Raw genomic sequence first — 16,439 nt, forward strand, 5'->3', positions numbered from 1 at the left:
AAAGCAATGCTGAACGTAACGGTTTTTATCAAATTTCTGAAAATCGTCACAAAGCTTGAATTTTACCCCATTATATGCCCACATTTCGTAACTTATCAGCATAAAACATCCTGAATATGAACGCCAGGGGTCTACTGAACACTTGATGCCCAATATGCATAGATATACCAAACTATGTGGCGCACAGAGACCCCCAAATGACAATAGTGTATATACATTTTCACGGCTGACGCACGCTGGCTGCTGCAATATAAGCACCCGGTGTGTGTAATATGCGACATTAGACCCCTAACAGTACAGAGACCCCAGAAAACCATATATTTTCAGAAAGTACACATTCTGACGAATCCAAATGGGTAAATATGTGTTCCTACTGCAAACTGTCAAACTGCAAAGCAATGCTGAACGTAACAGTTTTTATCAAATTTCTGAAAATCGTCACAAAGCTTGAAATTTATCCATTATATGCCCACATTTCGTAACTTATCAGCATAAACATCCTAAATATGAGCGCCAGGGTCTACTGAACACTTTGATGCCCAAAATGCATAGATATACCAAACTATGTGGTGCACAGAGACCCACAAATGACAATATGTATAGACATTTTCACGGCTGACACGCTGGCTGCAGCAATATAACACCCGGTGTGTGTATTATGCGACATTAGACCACCTAACAGTACAGAGACCCCAGAAAACCATATATTTTCAGAAAGTACACATTCTGACGAATCCAATATGGGTAAATAAGTGTTTCTACTGCAAACTGCCAAACTGCAAAGCAATGCTGAACATAACGGTTTTTATCAAATTTCTGAAAATCGTCACAAAGCTTGAATTTTACCCCATTATATGCCCCACATTTCGTAACTTATCAGCATAAAACATCCTGAATATGAACGCCAGGGGTCTACTGAACACTTTGATGCCCAATATGCATAGATATACCAAACTATGTGGCGCACAGAGACCCCAAATGACAATAGTGTATACATTTTCACGGCTGACGCGCGCTGGCTGCTGCAATATAAGCACCCGGTGTGTCTAATATGCGACATTAGACCCCCTAACAGTACAGAGACCCAGAAAACCATATATTTTCGGAAAGTACACATTCTGACGAATCCAATATGGGTAAATATGTGTTCCTACTGCATACTGTCAACTGCAAAGCAATGTGAACTAACGGTTTTTATCAAATTTCTGAAAATCGTCACAAAGCTTGATTTTACGCCCATTATATGCCCCATTTCGTAACTTATCAGCATAAAACATCCTGAATATGAACGCCAGGGGTCTACTAAACACTTGTGCCAATATGCATAGATATACCAAACATGTGGCGCACAGAGACCCCAAATGACATAGTGTATACATTTCACGGCTGATGCGCGCTGGCTGCTGCAAAACAGCACTGGTGTGTGTAATATGCGACATTAGACCCCCTAACAGTACAGAGACCCCAAAAAAACCATATATTTTCAGAAAGTACACATTTTGACGAATCCAATATGGGTAAATATGTGTTCCTACTGCAAACTGTCAAACTGCAAAGCAATGCTGAACGTAACGGTTTTTTATCAAATTTCTGAACATCGTCACAAAGCTTGAATTTTACCCATTATATGCCCACATTTCGTAACTTATCAGCATAAACATCCTAAATATGAGCGCATGGGGTCTACTGAACACTTTGATGCCCAATATGCATAGATATACCAAACTATGTGGCGCACAGAGACCCCAAATGACAATATGTATAGACATTTTCACGGCTGAACGCGCTGGCTGCTGCAATATAACCACCCAGTGTGTGTATTAATGCGACATTAGACCACCTAACAGCACAGAGACCCCAGAAAACCATATATTTTCAGAAAGTACACATTTTGACGAATCCAATATGGGTAAATAAGTGTTTCTACTGCAAACTGCCAAACTGCAAAGCAATGCTGAACATAACGGTTTTTTATCAAATTTCTGAAAATCGTCACAAAGCTTGAATTCTACCCCATTATATGCCCCACATTTCGTAGCTTATCAGCATAAACATCCTAAATATGAGCGCCAGGGGTCTACTGAACACTTTGATGCCCAATATGCATAGATATACCAAACTATGTTGCGCACAGAGACCCCCAAATGACAATATGTATAGACATTTTCACAGCTGACGCGCTGGCTGCTGCAATATAAGCACCTGGTGTGTGTATTATGCGACATTAGACCCCCCTAACAGTAACAGAGACCCAGAAAACCATATATTTTCAGAAAGTACACATTCTGACGAATCCAAAATGGGTAAATAAGTGTTTCTACAGCAAACTGCCAAACTGCAAAGCAATGCTGAACATAACGGTTTTTATCAAATTTCTGAAAATCGTCACAAAGCTTGAATTTTAACCCCATTATGTGCCCCACATTTCGTAACGTATCAGCATAAAACATCCTAAATATGAATGACAGGGGTCTACTGAACACTTTGATGCCAATATGCATAGATATACCAAACTATGTGGCGCACAGAGACCCCAAATGGATATATAGTAGATAAAATTTACATAGGCAAAACAAAATAACACAGAACAGTGTGAAATGCAAATAAATCACCAAAACTAATAAAACCACAAAATCAATGCTTTTTTTTTTTCACACTAGTGTAATCGGCCACCAGAATTACCGTTTGAATATTTTAGCTGGGCCAAATCGATTATATACGGGCAGAAACAAGTGAACAACACAAATGCAGAGCTGAAAATGCAATAAAATGGCTAAAAATTCAATAAAATGGCTAAAAATGCACCAAAATACCCAAAATTGCAATATAACCACCAAAATAACATACAAAAGCTATTGCACAGTACGGTTAGCGAATACGCTATTCGGAACGGCAATAAAACATTTTTTTTAGCCCAAAAGAGACGATGCGATAAGAAAAAAAAAAAAAAAGCCACAAAGCCATATATGTACATATGCGTGTGCACAACGGGTAAATTGCATGTTATTTGCGCATGTGCGCGTGTGCAAGTGTACATGGGTGCTGTGAGTGTGTGTGACCCCCCCAATCCCCAAAAATCTATGTGTGAGTGTGTGTAAGTGTGAATGTAAGTGTATATTACTGTAATAAGTGTGTGTTGGTGTGTTTGTGTGTTTTTGTGTGTGTAAATGTTACACTTACCTGGGGTAGATGCTGCAGATCGATCAGAAAGGGTCCCACGCAGCAGATCTCCAGCTCCAACGATCATCAGCCATGTGGGGGCGGAGCTGGGCGGAAGTGCGGCGCAGGCAGCAGCAGGACGCATAGGAAACGCGTCCCTGCTGCTGCTTTGGGGCCCCTGGGCGATCGCGCCCCAGGGGCCACACGATCCCCTGCTCTGCTCGTTGTCTAGGGGCAGGGGATCGTGAAGGAGCGGAGCGAGCGGCTCTAACAGCCGCTCCTCCGCTCGCAAACCCGGAAGTGCTGCAGAACGTAGAATCTACGATCTGTGGCACTTTGGTCCTTTGATCCACAGAACGTAGATTCTACGTTCTGTGGCACTTAAAGGGTTAATGCAGTGTACCATTGGTTGCTGGTGTGAATAGTGTACAAACTGTATGTTGTGCATTGCCTTGCATGGGAAAAGAAGTAATAGAAATTATTAATAGTGATGGGCGATTTTATTCGCCAGGCGCGAATTCGCGGCGAATTTGCGTGATTAATTCGCGAAACGCCCCCGAAAATTCGCTGCAAAAATTTGCCCTCGTCAAAATTGTTTTTTTTTTGAAAAAACGGACGCCGGCGTCAGAAACGGGCGCCGGCATCAAAAAACGGACGCCGGCGTCGAAAACGAGACGCCGGCGCCGTTTCGTGAATTTTTCGCCCTTTCACAAATTTTGCACGAAATTCGCAAATTTTTCCACGAAACGGCACAAATTCGCCCATCACTAATTATTAAAGGAGAATTAACTTATTGCACCAGCCTAAAGTTTCAGCATGTCAATAGCAGCAATGATCCAGGACATCAAACTTGTCACAGGGGGTCACCATCTTGGAAAGCCGAAACGTCAGTTCTCTTTTGTTCAATAAACACCTTTTTTTCTGCATAAGTCCTGTGTGTGCGAGCTTCCATTGAGCCTGCATACTATTTTCACAGCTTTGCACCCAGGCACTGTACTATTTTACACGAGTTGTGCCGGCATCGTATATATATATATATATATATATATATTATATATATATATATATATATATATATATATATATATATATATATATATTATATATATATATATATGCATAGAATGGACCAGCACACCGTTTTCTTCAATCAAACGTGTTTATTCAATACACACTGTGCATCCAACGTTTCGGCCCGCATCCGGGCCTTTATCAAGGATGTTTATAAGGATATATATATATATATATATTATACAGGTATGGGATCTGTTATCTGGAAACCTGTTTTTCAGAAAGCTCTAAATCACAGGATGAATAGACTCCATTTTATCTAAAAAAAAAAAATCCCAAATTTTCATAAATGATTACTTTTTTTCTTTAATAATGATCCAAACTAAGATATAATTAGTAGTTATTGGAAGCAAAACCAGCCTATTAGGTTTATTTAATGTTTTAATTAAGTTCTAGTTGACTTAAGGTATGAAGTTCACAATTACAGAAAGGTCCTTTATCCAGAAAACCCCAGGTCCCTAGATTTCTGGATAACAGGACCCATACCTGTACAATGTAAATGTTCTTATAGACAAGAATGCTTCTTGACACCTTTTATCCGTACTCTTGGGTGTTTTGTTTCTGGTGGGCGGTGCTTACCTCTTCCATTTCCAGTGGTTTTGAGTAGTGGACTATTAAATGCGTTTTTAACAATCATATATTTGTGAGATACATAAATAATTCACGCAGCTTTTAAAGGCACCTTCTGGATCAGTGTTGGATGAGAAAGTGAGAGTGGGCAACTATAACAGCTTGCTCCTGGGACCTCTTGCCCTAGGAGATGATACCCACAGCAATATCCCAACTACACTAGAATTTATTCGGCATGCGCAAATTCACAGCGAATTCCCTCGATTCGCCGTCGGCAAATAAATTTGCGAAACCGCCATGAAAATTCGCTGGCGTAAAAAAAAAATGGACGCCGGCACAATTTCGCCAAAACAGAGCGCAGTTATGCAAATTTTTCACTGTTTTGCGAAGCGCCCCAAATTCGCCTATCACTAAACTACACATCAATCTGGAACACAGGCCCCCACCCCTAGTAAAGCATTCTTCTAAACTACCACAATTAAAAGAACCCAAAACAAACCTCTGCTCGACACCCTAAGATAACTTACTTTTGACTGTTCACTGTGCTGAGTAGAACAAGAATGAGGGCCACACTAAAATTATTAAACTAGAGAAGTGATGGACGAATTTCTTCCATTCTCTCGCGAAACTGTGAAAAATTCAGACACCGACATCAATTTAACACGCATTAAAGTCAATGGGCACCTGTAATTTTTCGCTGGCGTCGAAATTGTCACCGGGGTTGGAATTGCCGACAGCGTGCAAAAATACAGTTTTGAAGCCGGCGATTTAGCGAATTTATTCGCTGGAGTCAAAACACGGACATTTGGCACAAATTCGCGCCTGGCGAATAAATTCGCCCATCACTACTAGAGAATAACTATTACTGCTAATTGAGCAATACATATATTTTGCTAACAATGGTTTCTATGATGGTATTATTTAATAATTATTTAATGTATTGCATTTTCTTATGTCCACAAATGTCAATACAAATACAGTTTCCAAAGTGATTGATACGGAAATAACACTTACAGGCGTCTCAGTTCTGTGAGTCCATACAAGGCCCCAGGTTCAATGGTGCTAATCAAGTTATTCTTCAGATCTCTGGAGACATAATTAGAGAAACAGTAATTGATTATAAATGAATTCATCATCGAATGTATGCTTTAAATATAACATTATTTACTTTTAGATAATTAAATGAACACAAACTGTAGAATTGAGGACGACTTGCAATGGCTTCAAGACCATGCACATTGACTTTTAATGATGTTACAGTCCATTATAGAAACCCTGAGCACTAATTATGAATATCTACATAGATTTCTTCTTCTGATTTTAGAGATGAGTGGTTTTGTTGGCTAATTTTGCTTTTCTCTCAACAGCACTGACTATAGACACTGTCCCATCTATTCCAGTCTCTATTCCAGTCCCATTTTATTGGTTAAAATGCACAGTACATTATTAGTACAGATACAAATAAATTCTTACAGTCTCGCAAAACAAATTAAAAATAGTTTAAAATAAATTAAAAAAATTTAATTATAAAAATATAATTATCAGAAAAACATAGTTATGCTCTGTGCTCGTGTGATGCCCATATAAAGGAACATTTTTTAAAAGAAAAAAGCAAAGTCATTGGCACAACATAATGTCAAAATAGGCAGGAGACAATCTTTTTCACCTGATACAGATCTTTAGTGAAATTAAAAAAAACTTTCATGAAACTGCACTAGGATTTTGCCGCCCATTTTGCTTTGCTAGGAAAATAAATTGACTCCATTGACTGCAATGGATTTGGCGGAAGGAAAAAAAAACACATGAAGGAAATGGCCGTTAAATCAAATGCATTTGTCATGAAAATAATGCAAAAAAAATCCATTGACCCCAATGCCTCTCGCCATTTTGCAAATGTTTCCACTGTTTTGCAAATTTTTTTGCCAAATTGAAATTTTCGTTCATCACCTGATGCCCGTTTTTGTTCATACTGCTCTACTTTTCTAATAAGTCATTTATTGGCATAGGGGTGTTTTGGGAAAACGAAGCATAACTTAACACATTCCCTTATAACTGTACCGACTGACTGAAATTCATTGCAATCCTTACGTCATGCCTGAATTAGGACCAGTAACACCATGAAATTAAAAAAAACCCTTAAAGAGCATGTAAAGGCAAAAAATAAAATCCCATTTTTACTTTCTTTAATGAAAAAGAAACCTATCTCCAATATACTTTAATTAAAAAATGTGTACAGTTTTTATAAGAAACCTGACTGTATGCAGTGAAATTCTCCCTTCATTTACTGTTGTGGATAGGAATTGTCAGATGGTCCCTAACTGCTGAGCAGGGAAACAATCATACTTATGAACAGCAGGGGGAGCCCCCGCCTTACTTCCCAGCCATGCAGAACTCAAGCAGCTTTGTTTATGACGATCCCTAAGCAGCCCAGACCACACTGAGCATGTGCACAGTCTTAGTCTTGCAAAGATGTTTAACAAAGTTACAAGATGGTGACCCCCTGTAGCCAACTTTGAAAGCATAAATTATTTGTTTGATTAGGCTTGTGGTGCAGTAAGTTCATGTTTATATTTAGTATACAAAATACAGCATTTCTAGCCTTATTCTGTTTTAGACTTTACATGCTCTTTAAAGGAGAATTCAACCTTATATTTTAAAAAAAACCCTACCCCCCTACCCTACATAGACCCCCCTCCCCCCCAGCCTAAGTGTTACCCTGGGTAAATGCCCCTACTTACCCCTCGGTGCAGATTCAGGCATTGGAGTTCATGGGCGCCATCTTCTTCTCTTGGGAAATCTCCGTAATGAGAATAGTGCTTCGGCAATTATTGTGAGAAAATTGGTCCAACTGCGCATGCGCTGCCACATTCCAAAGATTTCCGAAGCAAAGAAGATGGCGCCCATGAACTCCGATGCCTGAATCTGCACCGAGGGGTAAGTAAAACGTTAGGGGCATTTGCCTAAGAGTCATCTCAAACTAATGAATGGCCAAGAATGATGAAAGTTACAATTTTGTAATTTTTGGTGATTTTATATTATCTGTGCTCATGCTTATACATATGTGTCACATGAACTGCTTCTCTAGTCCCTAGTCTCAAATTCCAGTTCTTAAAGTTGATGGGAGAGGGCAATAAATAATAACCTCATTGTAACAGACTCCATTCTATAATGTTTTAGTTCAATAAACTGAGCCCAACGATGAGAACTCTATCATATTCAATGCCCCTCAACTTGTGGCAAATAGCTAGAAAGAAATATATAAAGAGCTGCTTTTAGCAGAAGCATTACCAAAGCCAAATTCTTGGCATCTGTAACAATTTAGCCATTCATATCCAATTAAAGCTCTGACTCAGTCCAAAAATGTCTTTGCTTAATGTAAAAGAAAGGAATATTGGCAGATAATGTCCCAGCTCAGCTTTTACAATCACTAAATCAACAATTGAAAGTCAATCAAATAAGCAATAACGTTTGCACACAAAGATTACATGCTTAGAAGTTTCTCCATGGGACAGGTTTTTTTCCCCTTTAATTGAAATGTATAAACGCCCCAGGAGGAGAAGCTTGAAGGGTTCATTAACAAAGATCTGCTGTCGAAATTTCCATTAAAACTGTAAATTTGTTTTGAACTCTATTTACAAATACCCCATTTCTACATCTTGATTTACAAAAAATAATAGACATATATTCTAAGTATGTACGTTACAGTTATGCCTTTCAATCATATGGAAATTCATGAGAGGCAAATGCTTAATTATACACAGAAAACCACTTTGTAGAATTAATCATTTAGGAACGCTACTTTGTTCTCTTTTGTAATGGCTGATAAACAAGCTTTGAATGCATACATGGCAATCTCATATAATGAGCTTTTTAACATGCTCTAGGTGGTTCCAGGTAATGAGATTAGCAGGAGAGATTGGAAATAAATAAGTCATCAAATACATAAATAAACAGAACTGCTCTCGCTTCTTTATTTGTAACTAAATACAAGCCTGGAGATAACAGATTCTATTAACTGGAAGGTCAGGCTGTTTGGCAGACACCTTTAAGAAGGCTGTACTTGTCGCCAATGCAAATGAGATGTCTTGATGTAAATAATAGAAGAGCAAGAAAGAACAAAACAAAGATGGCATTTGTTATATCGTTTGGTTTAATTGACTTTGCTTGTGTGAAGCAATATTTTATTATTTATATTTACGCAGAAAAGATGGATCTGAATAATACAGAAGGTACCTTGGGCTCAGTCCTATTGAACATTCTTATAATTATGACCAGGTAAACTAATGTCTTCTGGCATCCCTAAAATATGAGGGCTCATTTACGATCACAACTGCAGTTGCACAGAAAAGTCTTTGTTCAAATTGATGCCATTCTTTAGAGGTACTTGCATCCAAAGCCAATCTGCACTTCTATATAGTCCTGCATCTGGTTGGGTATCATTGGGTTACCCACAGAAAAGGGGTGCATTTTGGGTTGCCGTAGGACTTGCAGATGCAGGTATGGATGGGTGGTGGGTCTGTGGGTAGAGGGTTGGGTCACAAGTCTCAATATAAGCAAATTTTATATCTTTAAACCTTTTTTACTGGTTTATTTTTCACCATCCCCTTCTAAGGAAGTTACTTCTGGTTTGCTATAACAGTACTTCCAGGTTAATGGCGGTCAGTGGGCAGCAAACCTGGTTGTTGGTCAGGTTGGGTAGCTGGTACAAGCAAGTAAAAATGCATGTCTGGGGTCTAGGTTGGGTCCCGCATTTAAAAGGGACACCCGTGGCTGGTGGACACTTATCTCAGATATGGCCTTTGTTGTAGGAAGCAGAAATACTCACAAAATTGTGAAGAGCAAATGCACATTTTATTGACAGCTTCTTGCAGGGAGGCAGGTTACAGACCAGGCGCACTAGTTGCCAACTGAAGGGTATCAGTTACACAATGCACAATACTTTTGCAGATTCTCTCTATCTGCTTCCATCACACTCTCACTGATTTCCTCTCCTGATGCCTCCAGAACCGCTGTCATGTAGGAAAGTAGGAGATGCACAGGCAGAGTGTCGTTAGCTGTACAGGGGTCATCGTTCACTGAAAACCTCCACCTTCATTCCTCTTCAGTGGATATTTTCCCTACCTAGCGCTTAATCGTCTCAGGGGTTGTACCCCAATATACTCTTCAGGGCAGATTGTCTCACACCTTTCTATCCCCTGGCCTGAAGGAGTCAGTGACCCAAAAATGGTGTGGCCACATCGTCGGTTTTCAGGCGCGGATTTCTCCTCACGGCGCCCGATGGCCAGTGTCCTCTGGCGCCCCCTCCCTCCAGTAGAATTGCGTGCATTTGCAACTTTTCGCACTGGAGCACTAAGCATCTATAGCACTTAGTGCTCCAGAACATTGCAAACTACAGCTGCGGCTGGGCGGCATGCCGCCCCTTAATTTATGCCGTCCTAGTTCTGGGCCTATGTGGCCTCGCCGCAAATCCATGCCTGTCGGTCTTGCTCCAGCCTCTAGATCAGGGGTCCCCAACCTTTTTTTACCCTTGAGCCACATTCAAATGATTTAAAAGTTGGAGGGAAACACATGCATGAGAACAGTTCCTGGAGGTGACACAAATGTGCTGTGAATGACTATTTGGTAGGTCCTACATGGACTGGAAGCCTACAGGAGGCTTTACTTGGCAATATCTGGTTTTTATGAAACAAAAACTTGCCTCCAAGACTAGAAATAAAAAATAAGCACCTGCTTCAGGGACACTGGGAGCAATATCCAAGGAGCTGGAGAGCAACATGTTGCTCGCAAGCTACTGGTTGGGGATCACTGCTCTAGATGTTCCTAAGTCAAAGAGGATCCTGTGCTTCCTCATATAGGCTCCTGCAGAGGCATTCCCCTACATCAAACTTAGGGGTTGGTGCCACCTGCTGGTTGAATTGCAACACTGAGAGTGTTTCGACACATCGGGCACAGTGTCCACTTGCAACTGCAATTAAGTTAGAATAAAGCTTCAGTCTGGGTAAAAAAACCATGTTGAATTGCAATGAAAATGCACACCAGAATAAACATTTATACATAAGCCTAATGGCATATGTATGTTGTTCCACATCAAACAGCTTTTTGCTACATCATTAGAGACACATGTAAAGCTTTAATATACCTTATAGGGCCCATCACCTCTGTCTCCAGGCCTCAGACATAGCTTATGTGCAATGTTGTACCATACGAGGTACCTGACACTTATGTAAATGACTACCTCCCACCACTGCACTGAAGAACAGAGGGAGACCCATTATGGAGAAGCCTAGAAGGTAAATTAGGGTTGCTAGCAGTGCTGATATTATGGATGTTCATCTACTCGCCATGGAAAGAGGCACAGCAGTCCTCAATTTATTTCGTTTTAAAATCCCTTCGCAAAGCTAAGTGACAGTTCACCAAGCTGAGAGCTGAATAAAGCTTATCGTATCAAACAAAGGGCCCAATATCCTTGCCATTTCCAAGATCCAAGATTTTCATACCCAGTAAAAAAAAAAAGGAAAATAACGTGAAGGCTAAAGCAATTTCTGTTCCGAGAGACATATTTTTTCCCCACTTATTGTACATAAAAGAAAGAGTATTCATTTTACTTCTCGGTATTGTAATTGGATTTTTATTTCTATTCCATTCCCTAATTTTGTTTGCTTTTGCAATAGACAAAGATGTAATTATACTGGGAGAATAAAAACACAGCTAAATTAAGCACGCTTTTCTGCTCACACCTTGGTATTTGGGCTGATTAAACAAGTGGTTCAAGTGAATAATTTGCATTCTGTATTCAATACACAGCACCTTCTTCAGATTTGAGGAGTTAAGTAATGTATAAATATCAATGGAACACTGATTTCAGATTTAATTACATAAAATGTATCACAAAATAACATTTACTATTTTACTATGTAGCCTGTTTCATGCGGAAGTAGAACGAAAAAAGGAAAAAGTGCTTTGGGTTCAGCTGACATTAGGAAATAAGGTCCATGCCGACTGGGCTTGCATTCTAATAGTCAGTATTGGAAAAATCTGGGAAAATATAAGAGTCGTTAAATGTTGGCCTAGCTCAAATGACTAATTTTTATAGTCCATATTTAGGCAGTGTCCTTATACCCTGGCATTGCCTGGAATTACTGTATGTTTAAAGGGGGTGGTTCCCCTTCAGAACTTTTCGTATGTTATAGAATGGCTGATTTTCAATTGGTCTTCATTATTTATTGTTTATAGTTTTGAATTATTTGTCTTTCCAGCTTTCAAATGGGGGTCACTGACTCCAACCGAAAAAAACAAATGCTCTGTAAGGCTACAAATATATTATTACTTTATTTACTCATCTTTCTATTCAGGCCTCTCCTATTCATATTCCAGTCTCTTTTTTCATATCAATGTTTGGTTGCTAGGGTAATTTGGACCCAAGCTACCAGATTAGTGAAATTGTAAACTGAAGAGCTGCTGAATAAAAAGCTAAATAACTCAATTACTACAAATAATAAAAAATGGAAAACAATTGCAATATGTCTCAGCATATCACTCTCTATGTCATACGAGGGGGGTTATTTAGTGAAATCCGAAATTATCTCATTATTTAAATAAAAAAAACATACCAAACTCCCATACCCGATTTTACCTTATTTATTATTTAAAAAAAGCTAGATTTAATCTGTTCGGGTAAAAACTGGATAAAAACGAGCAAAAACTAGAATCATATATTTTTTTCGGGTGTTTTTCACAAATCACTCGATTTTTCAGGTTAATTCCAACATTGAACACAGAAACTTCCAATAGAGTAGGGATCTCTGCCATTGGCTCATACACAACCTCAGTAGGTCTGAGAAACCCGAATCGTATAATTTTTTGGGGTGTTTTGACCAAATCGCTTGATTTTTCAGAATTTGAGGCTAATTCCAGCGCTGAACAATGGGTAGCAATGCGGTAATGGCGGAGCTCACCCAGTGCGTTCCATCTCCCAGCCGACCGCTGCTCTCGCTATGCCAGTCACTTCCAACCGGCTCCAACATACATACAAGAGCTCACTGCGGAGCGCTGATCGGAACAATCCAGGAGATGGTATAATATCAATCCAGCTTTATTTCAACGCTAAAAATTACATGGAATGGAGGGGTATGTGAATCTCTCTAACGCGTTTCGTGCCTACATCCTTGGCACTTCACCAGCGCTGAACACAGAAACTTCCAAATAGCATAGGGATCTCTGCCATTGACTCATACACAACCTCGGTAGGTCTGATATGGCGGATTTTCAGATTTCGGCTTTTTGCTGCATCAGGCTTTAATAAATCTCCAAAAATTCAAGTTTTTCTCCAAAAAGCCTGACCAGATAAATTCAGAGTTTAGTAAAGAACCCTCCTCCAAGTTCATTTAATGGTGAACCCCTTTAATACAGGAGAATGTGTACATTCTATTAGAGTCCTGCACTGAACCAGCTTTTTAAACCCAGACCTGACTCAAACTCGCAACCCGGACCTGCAAACCGCAATATTTTAACAAATTACATGGTACTAGAGGACATTTTTTTTCATGGTTTCAAAAACTTCAAAACTACTACTATTTTGGGCTTCGGTACCCGTCCAAGGCAACATCAAACCTTTAGCAGGTAATATTTGTGTCTTTGAATCTGCTCCCAGTAGCTCCCCATCTTGTATAAAATATAAAAGTCACAATAAGTTCATAACTTAATTAATTTACATTCTAATTATACGGCAACTCAGAAACCAGTATAATTAGCTTTAGAAATAAATAAGCAACCTTTTAGCATCAGCTTCTGTAACAGGCAAACCTAATTTTCTGCTTGATGATTTGCATCAGCTTAGCTTCTGAGCTTGAGAGTTGACTGAGCATGTGCAGTGTCACTGACACTCCTTACAAAATCCAAGATGGAGAGCTCTTGTGCTCAATTTTGATGGCCTCCCTAGATCATTAGAGACGGGTATAGAGAGAGAAACCTTTAGGCTGGTGCAGTAAGTTTAATTTATAAAATAACATTTGCAGCCATAATTTTTTTTAGGGTTTAGTTTGGTTTTAAGCCGTGAATGGAAAGGAGAAAATATGCCAATTATTAACACTATTCACAGCCTAATTACACATACTTGGTGGTTTCTAACTAAATAGTGGGGCGTCAAATATATTTATGTTCTAGCAAGATTAGTGAACAGTAATTAACCATGTTAAATATATTCAATAACATGCTTTCCCTTGCAATGATCTTTAATAATGTACTTCCTCCATTCCTAACGTATCCGCATCGGCATTAATCTGAAAGTTTGCTGTGAAGCCCCGTAGAAGGGGCCATAATAAAACTTCTGGAAATGGCAGTACAGAGTAAAGCTATTGAATCTGCTGCTGCTGCAGTGCAATCCCCCAAGGGACTTTTTTCCCGAAATCATTACAAACACATTTAACACGGAAACATCTGTACCAAGTGCACTGACAAAATTAGTTCTGTCCGTGGGGATTTATTATCCCCGTTGAGGGGAAAAAACAAACAGATATGGATAAATTAAAACTGGCGTTTTTGTCGAGACGTACACAGCCGTCCTATGAAAAGCATGGCTCTATATAATGCTATGCATTTAAGTAAACATTTTTTTTATTGATATAAAGTTGAAAAATACTCTCTCCCTGATGGAGAAGGACCTGGAGATACTTGTGGATATTAAACTTAGTTGTATCAAGCAAACCGAGTCAGCAGCTGCAAGTGCCAGCATGAAATTAGGGCAGTCTGGAAAGAGCAATTTTGGACTTTTTATTATACACAATGTTTTGTCCTACTTCATTAATGGTACTTAAAATGTGCTCCTTGCACTTTCATATAGGTGCACTCACATGCTCCAAATCAATGCATGGTTTCTAGGATAATGTGGACCCTAGCAACCAGATTGATGAAATTGCAAACTGGAGAGCTGCTGAATAAAAAGCTAAATAAAGCAAAACCTACAAATAATAAAAAATTAAAACCAATTGCAAATTGTCTCAGAATATCACTCTCTGCATCATACTAAAAGTTAACTTAAAGGTAAATAACCCCTTTAATTATTTGAGAGTTCTTTGTAAAAAAAAAAAAAAAGCTACTGAAAGAGCACTCACGTCTGGTAAAGACCACAGAAGCCAGCTCTGCTCCAGCCAAGAAGTGTACTTCATTACAGGTCTGCTACTTAAGGTATGGGACCTGTTATGCAGAATGCCCGGGACCTGGGGTTTTCCAGATAATGGATTTTTTCATAATTTGATAATTTTTTCATAATCTTGACACCTTGGGGCCCATTCACTAAGCTCGACTGAAGGAATAGAGGAAAATAGAGGAAAAAAACTTTGAATTTCGAATGTTTTTTTTGGCTACTTCGACCTTCGACTACCACCTTCGACTTCAAATCGAACGATTCGAACTAAAAATCGTTCGATAGTCGAAGTACTGTCTCTTTAAAAAAATCTTCGACCCCCTAGTTCACCACCTAAAACCTACCGAGGCCAATGTTAGCCTATGGGGAAGGTCCCCATAGGCTTTACAAGGTTTTTTTGATCTAAGGAATTTCGTTTCATCGATGGATTAAAATCCTTCAAATCGTTCAATTATTCCTTTGATCGTTCGTTTGAACGAATTGCGCTAATTCCTTCGACTTCGATATTCGAAGTCGAAGGATTTCAATTCGGCAGCCGAATATCGAGGGTTAATTAACCCTCGATATTCGACCCTAGGTTAATGTGCCCCCTTAAGTCTACTAGAATTAACCCTCGATATTCGACCCTAGGTTAATGTGCCCCCTTAAGTCTACTAGAAAATCATGTAAACATTAAATAAACCCAATAGGCTGGTTTTGCTTCCAATAAGGATTAATTATATCTTAGTTGGGATCAAGTACAGGGTACTGTTTTATTATTACAGAGGAAATTATTTTAAAAAAAATTGGATTATTTGATTAGAATGGAGTCTATGGTCTTCCCTTAATTCAGAGATTTCTGGATAATGGGTTCCTGGATAACGGATCCCATACCTGTGCTAGAATAACAATACAGGTGTTGACGTAACAAATAATTTCACAATGCAACCATAAATAGGTATTTTGGCATTTTGCAATGATCTGGGAGCCGATTTAAAAGCCCTTGTGCCTCTTAAATCAGTGAATTTGACTGTTAATGAGTAAAGGTTGTGCCTCCACGCTGGGCTCTATGAACAGACTGGTGTTTGGGGAGAGCCCATTGTAACAGAAAAAGTAAAAACAGTAAAAAGAATCCATTGTATATTAATTTAATTTTCCCATCCATTACATTTGCCAAAGGGCAAAAGATTGCCTCCCTGCAGTCCGGCGCGGACTATGATGCATTCTCGTTAAATTCCCTTTTTTTCCTTTTGAAGAATTGAATGTCTTCCTTGTGCCCTCCCGGAACATGCAGAATTCTGTTAACGAAGAATAAAAAATGAATGTGTTGCTGCGGCTTAATCCCCAGAGGGATGATAAATCCAGAAGTTCAGTTGTATAGTTTTACTGACCTCTTCAGGGTTGGAATAATGTTTAGTTGATCTGGCAAAGGTATGAAAACAACGGAGCTTGACAAACACGACACCTTCACAATGTCACTCCAGCTTTGACAATATATTGTAGTAAAAAAAAGATTTGA

The 16,439-nt window shown here is 39.1% G+C and overlaps 1 protein-coding gene across 1 annotated transcript in view; it reads right to left on the reverse strand.

Annotated features, from left to right (window-relative positions):
• LOC121395755 (adhesion G protein-coupled receptor A2-like) overlaps positions 1-16,439 on the reverse strand; it is a 149,505-nt gene that overhangs the window by 88,644 nt on the left and 44,422 nt on the right. Inside the window, exon 3 of the mRNA XM_041570043.1 lies at positions 5,815-5,886. Within this exon, the coding sequence (XP_041425977.1) occupies positions 5,815-5,886 (72 nt within the window). The remainder of the gene's footprint in view (positions 1-5,814; positions 5,887-16,439) is intronic.

The sequence above is a fragment of the Xenopus laevis genome, chromosome 7L (genome assembly GCF_017654675.1).
Source record: "Xenopus laevis strain J_2021 chromosome 7L, Xenopus_laevis_v10.1, whole genome shotgun sequence".
Lineage (NCBI taxonomy): Eukaryota > Metazoa > Chordata > Amphibia > Anura > Pipidae > Xenopus > Xenopus laevis.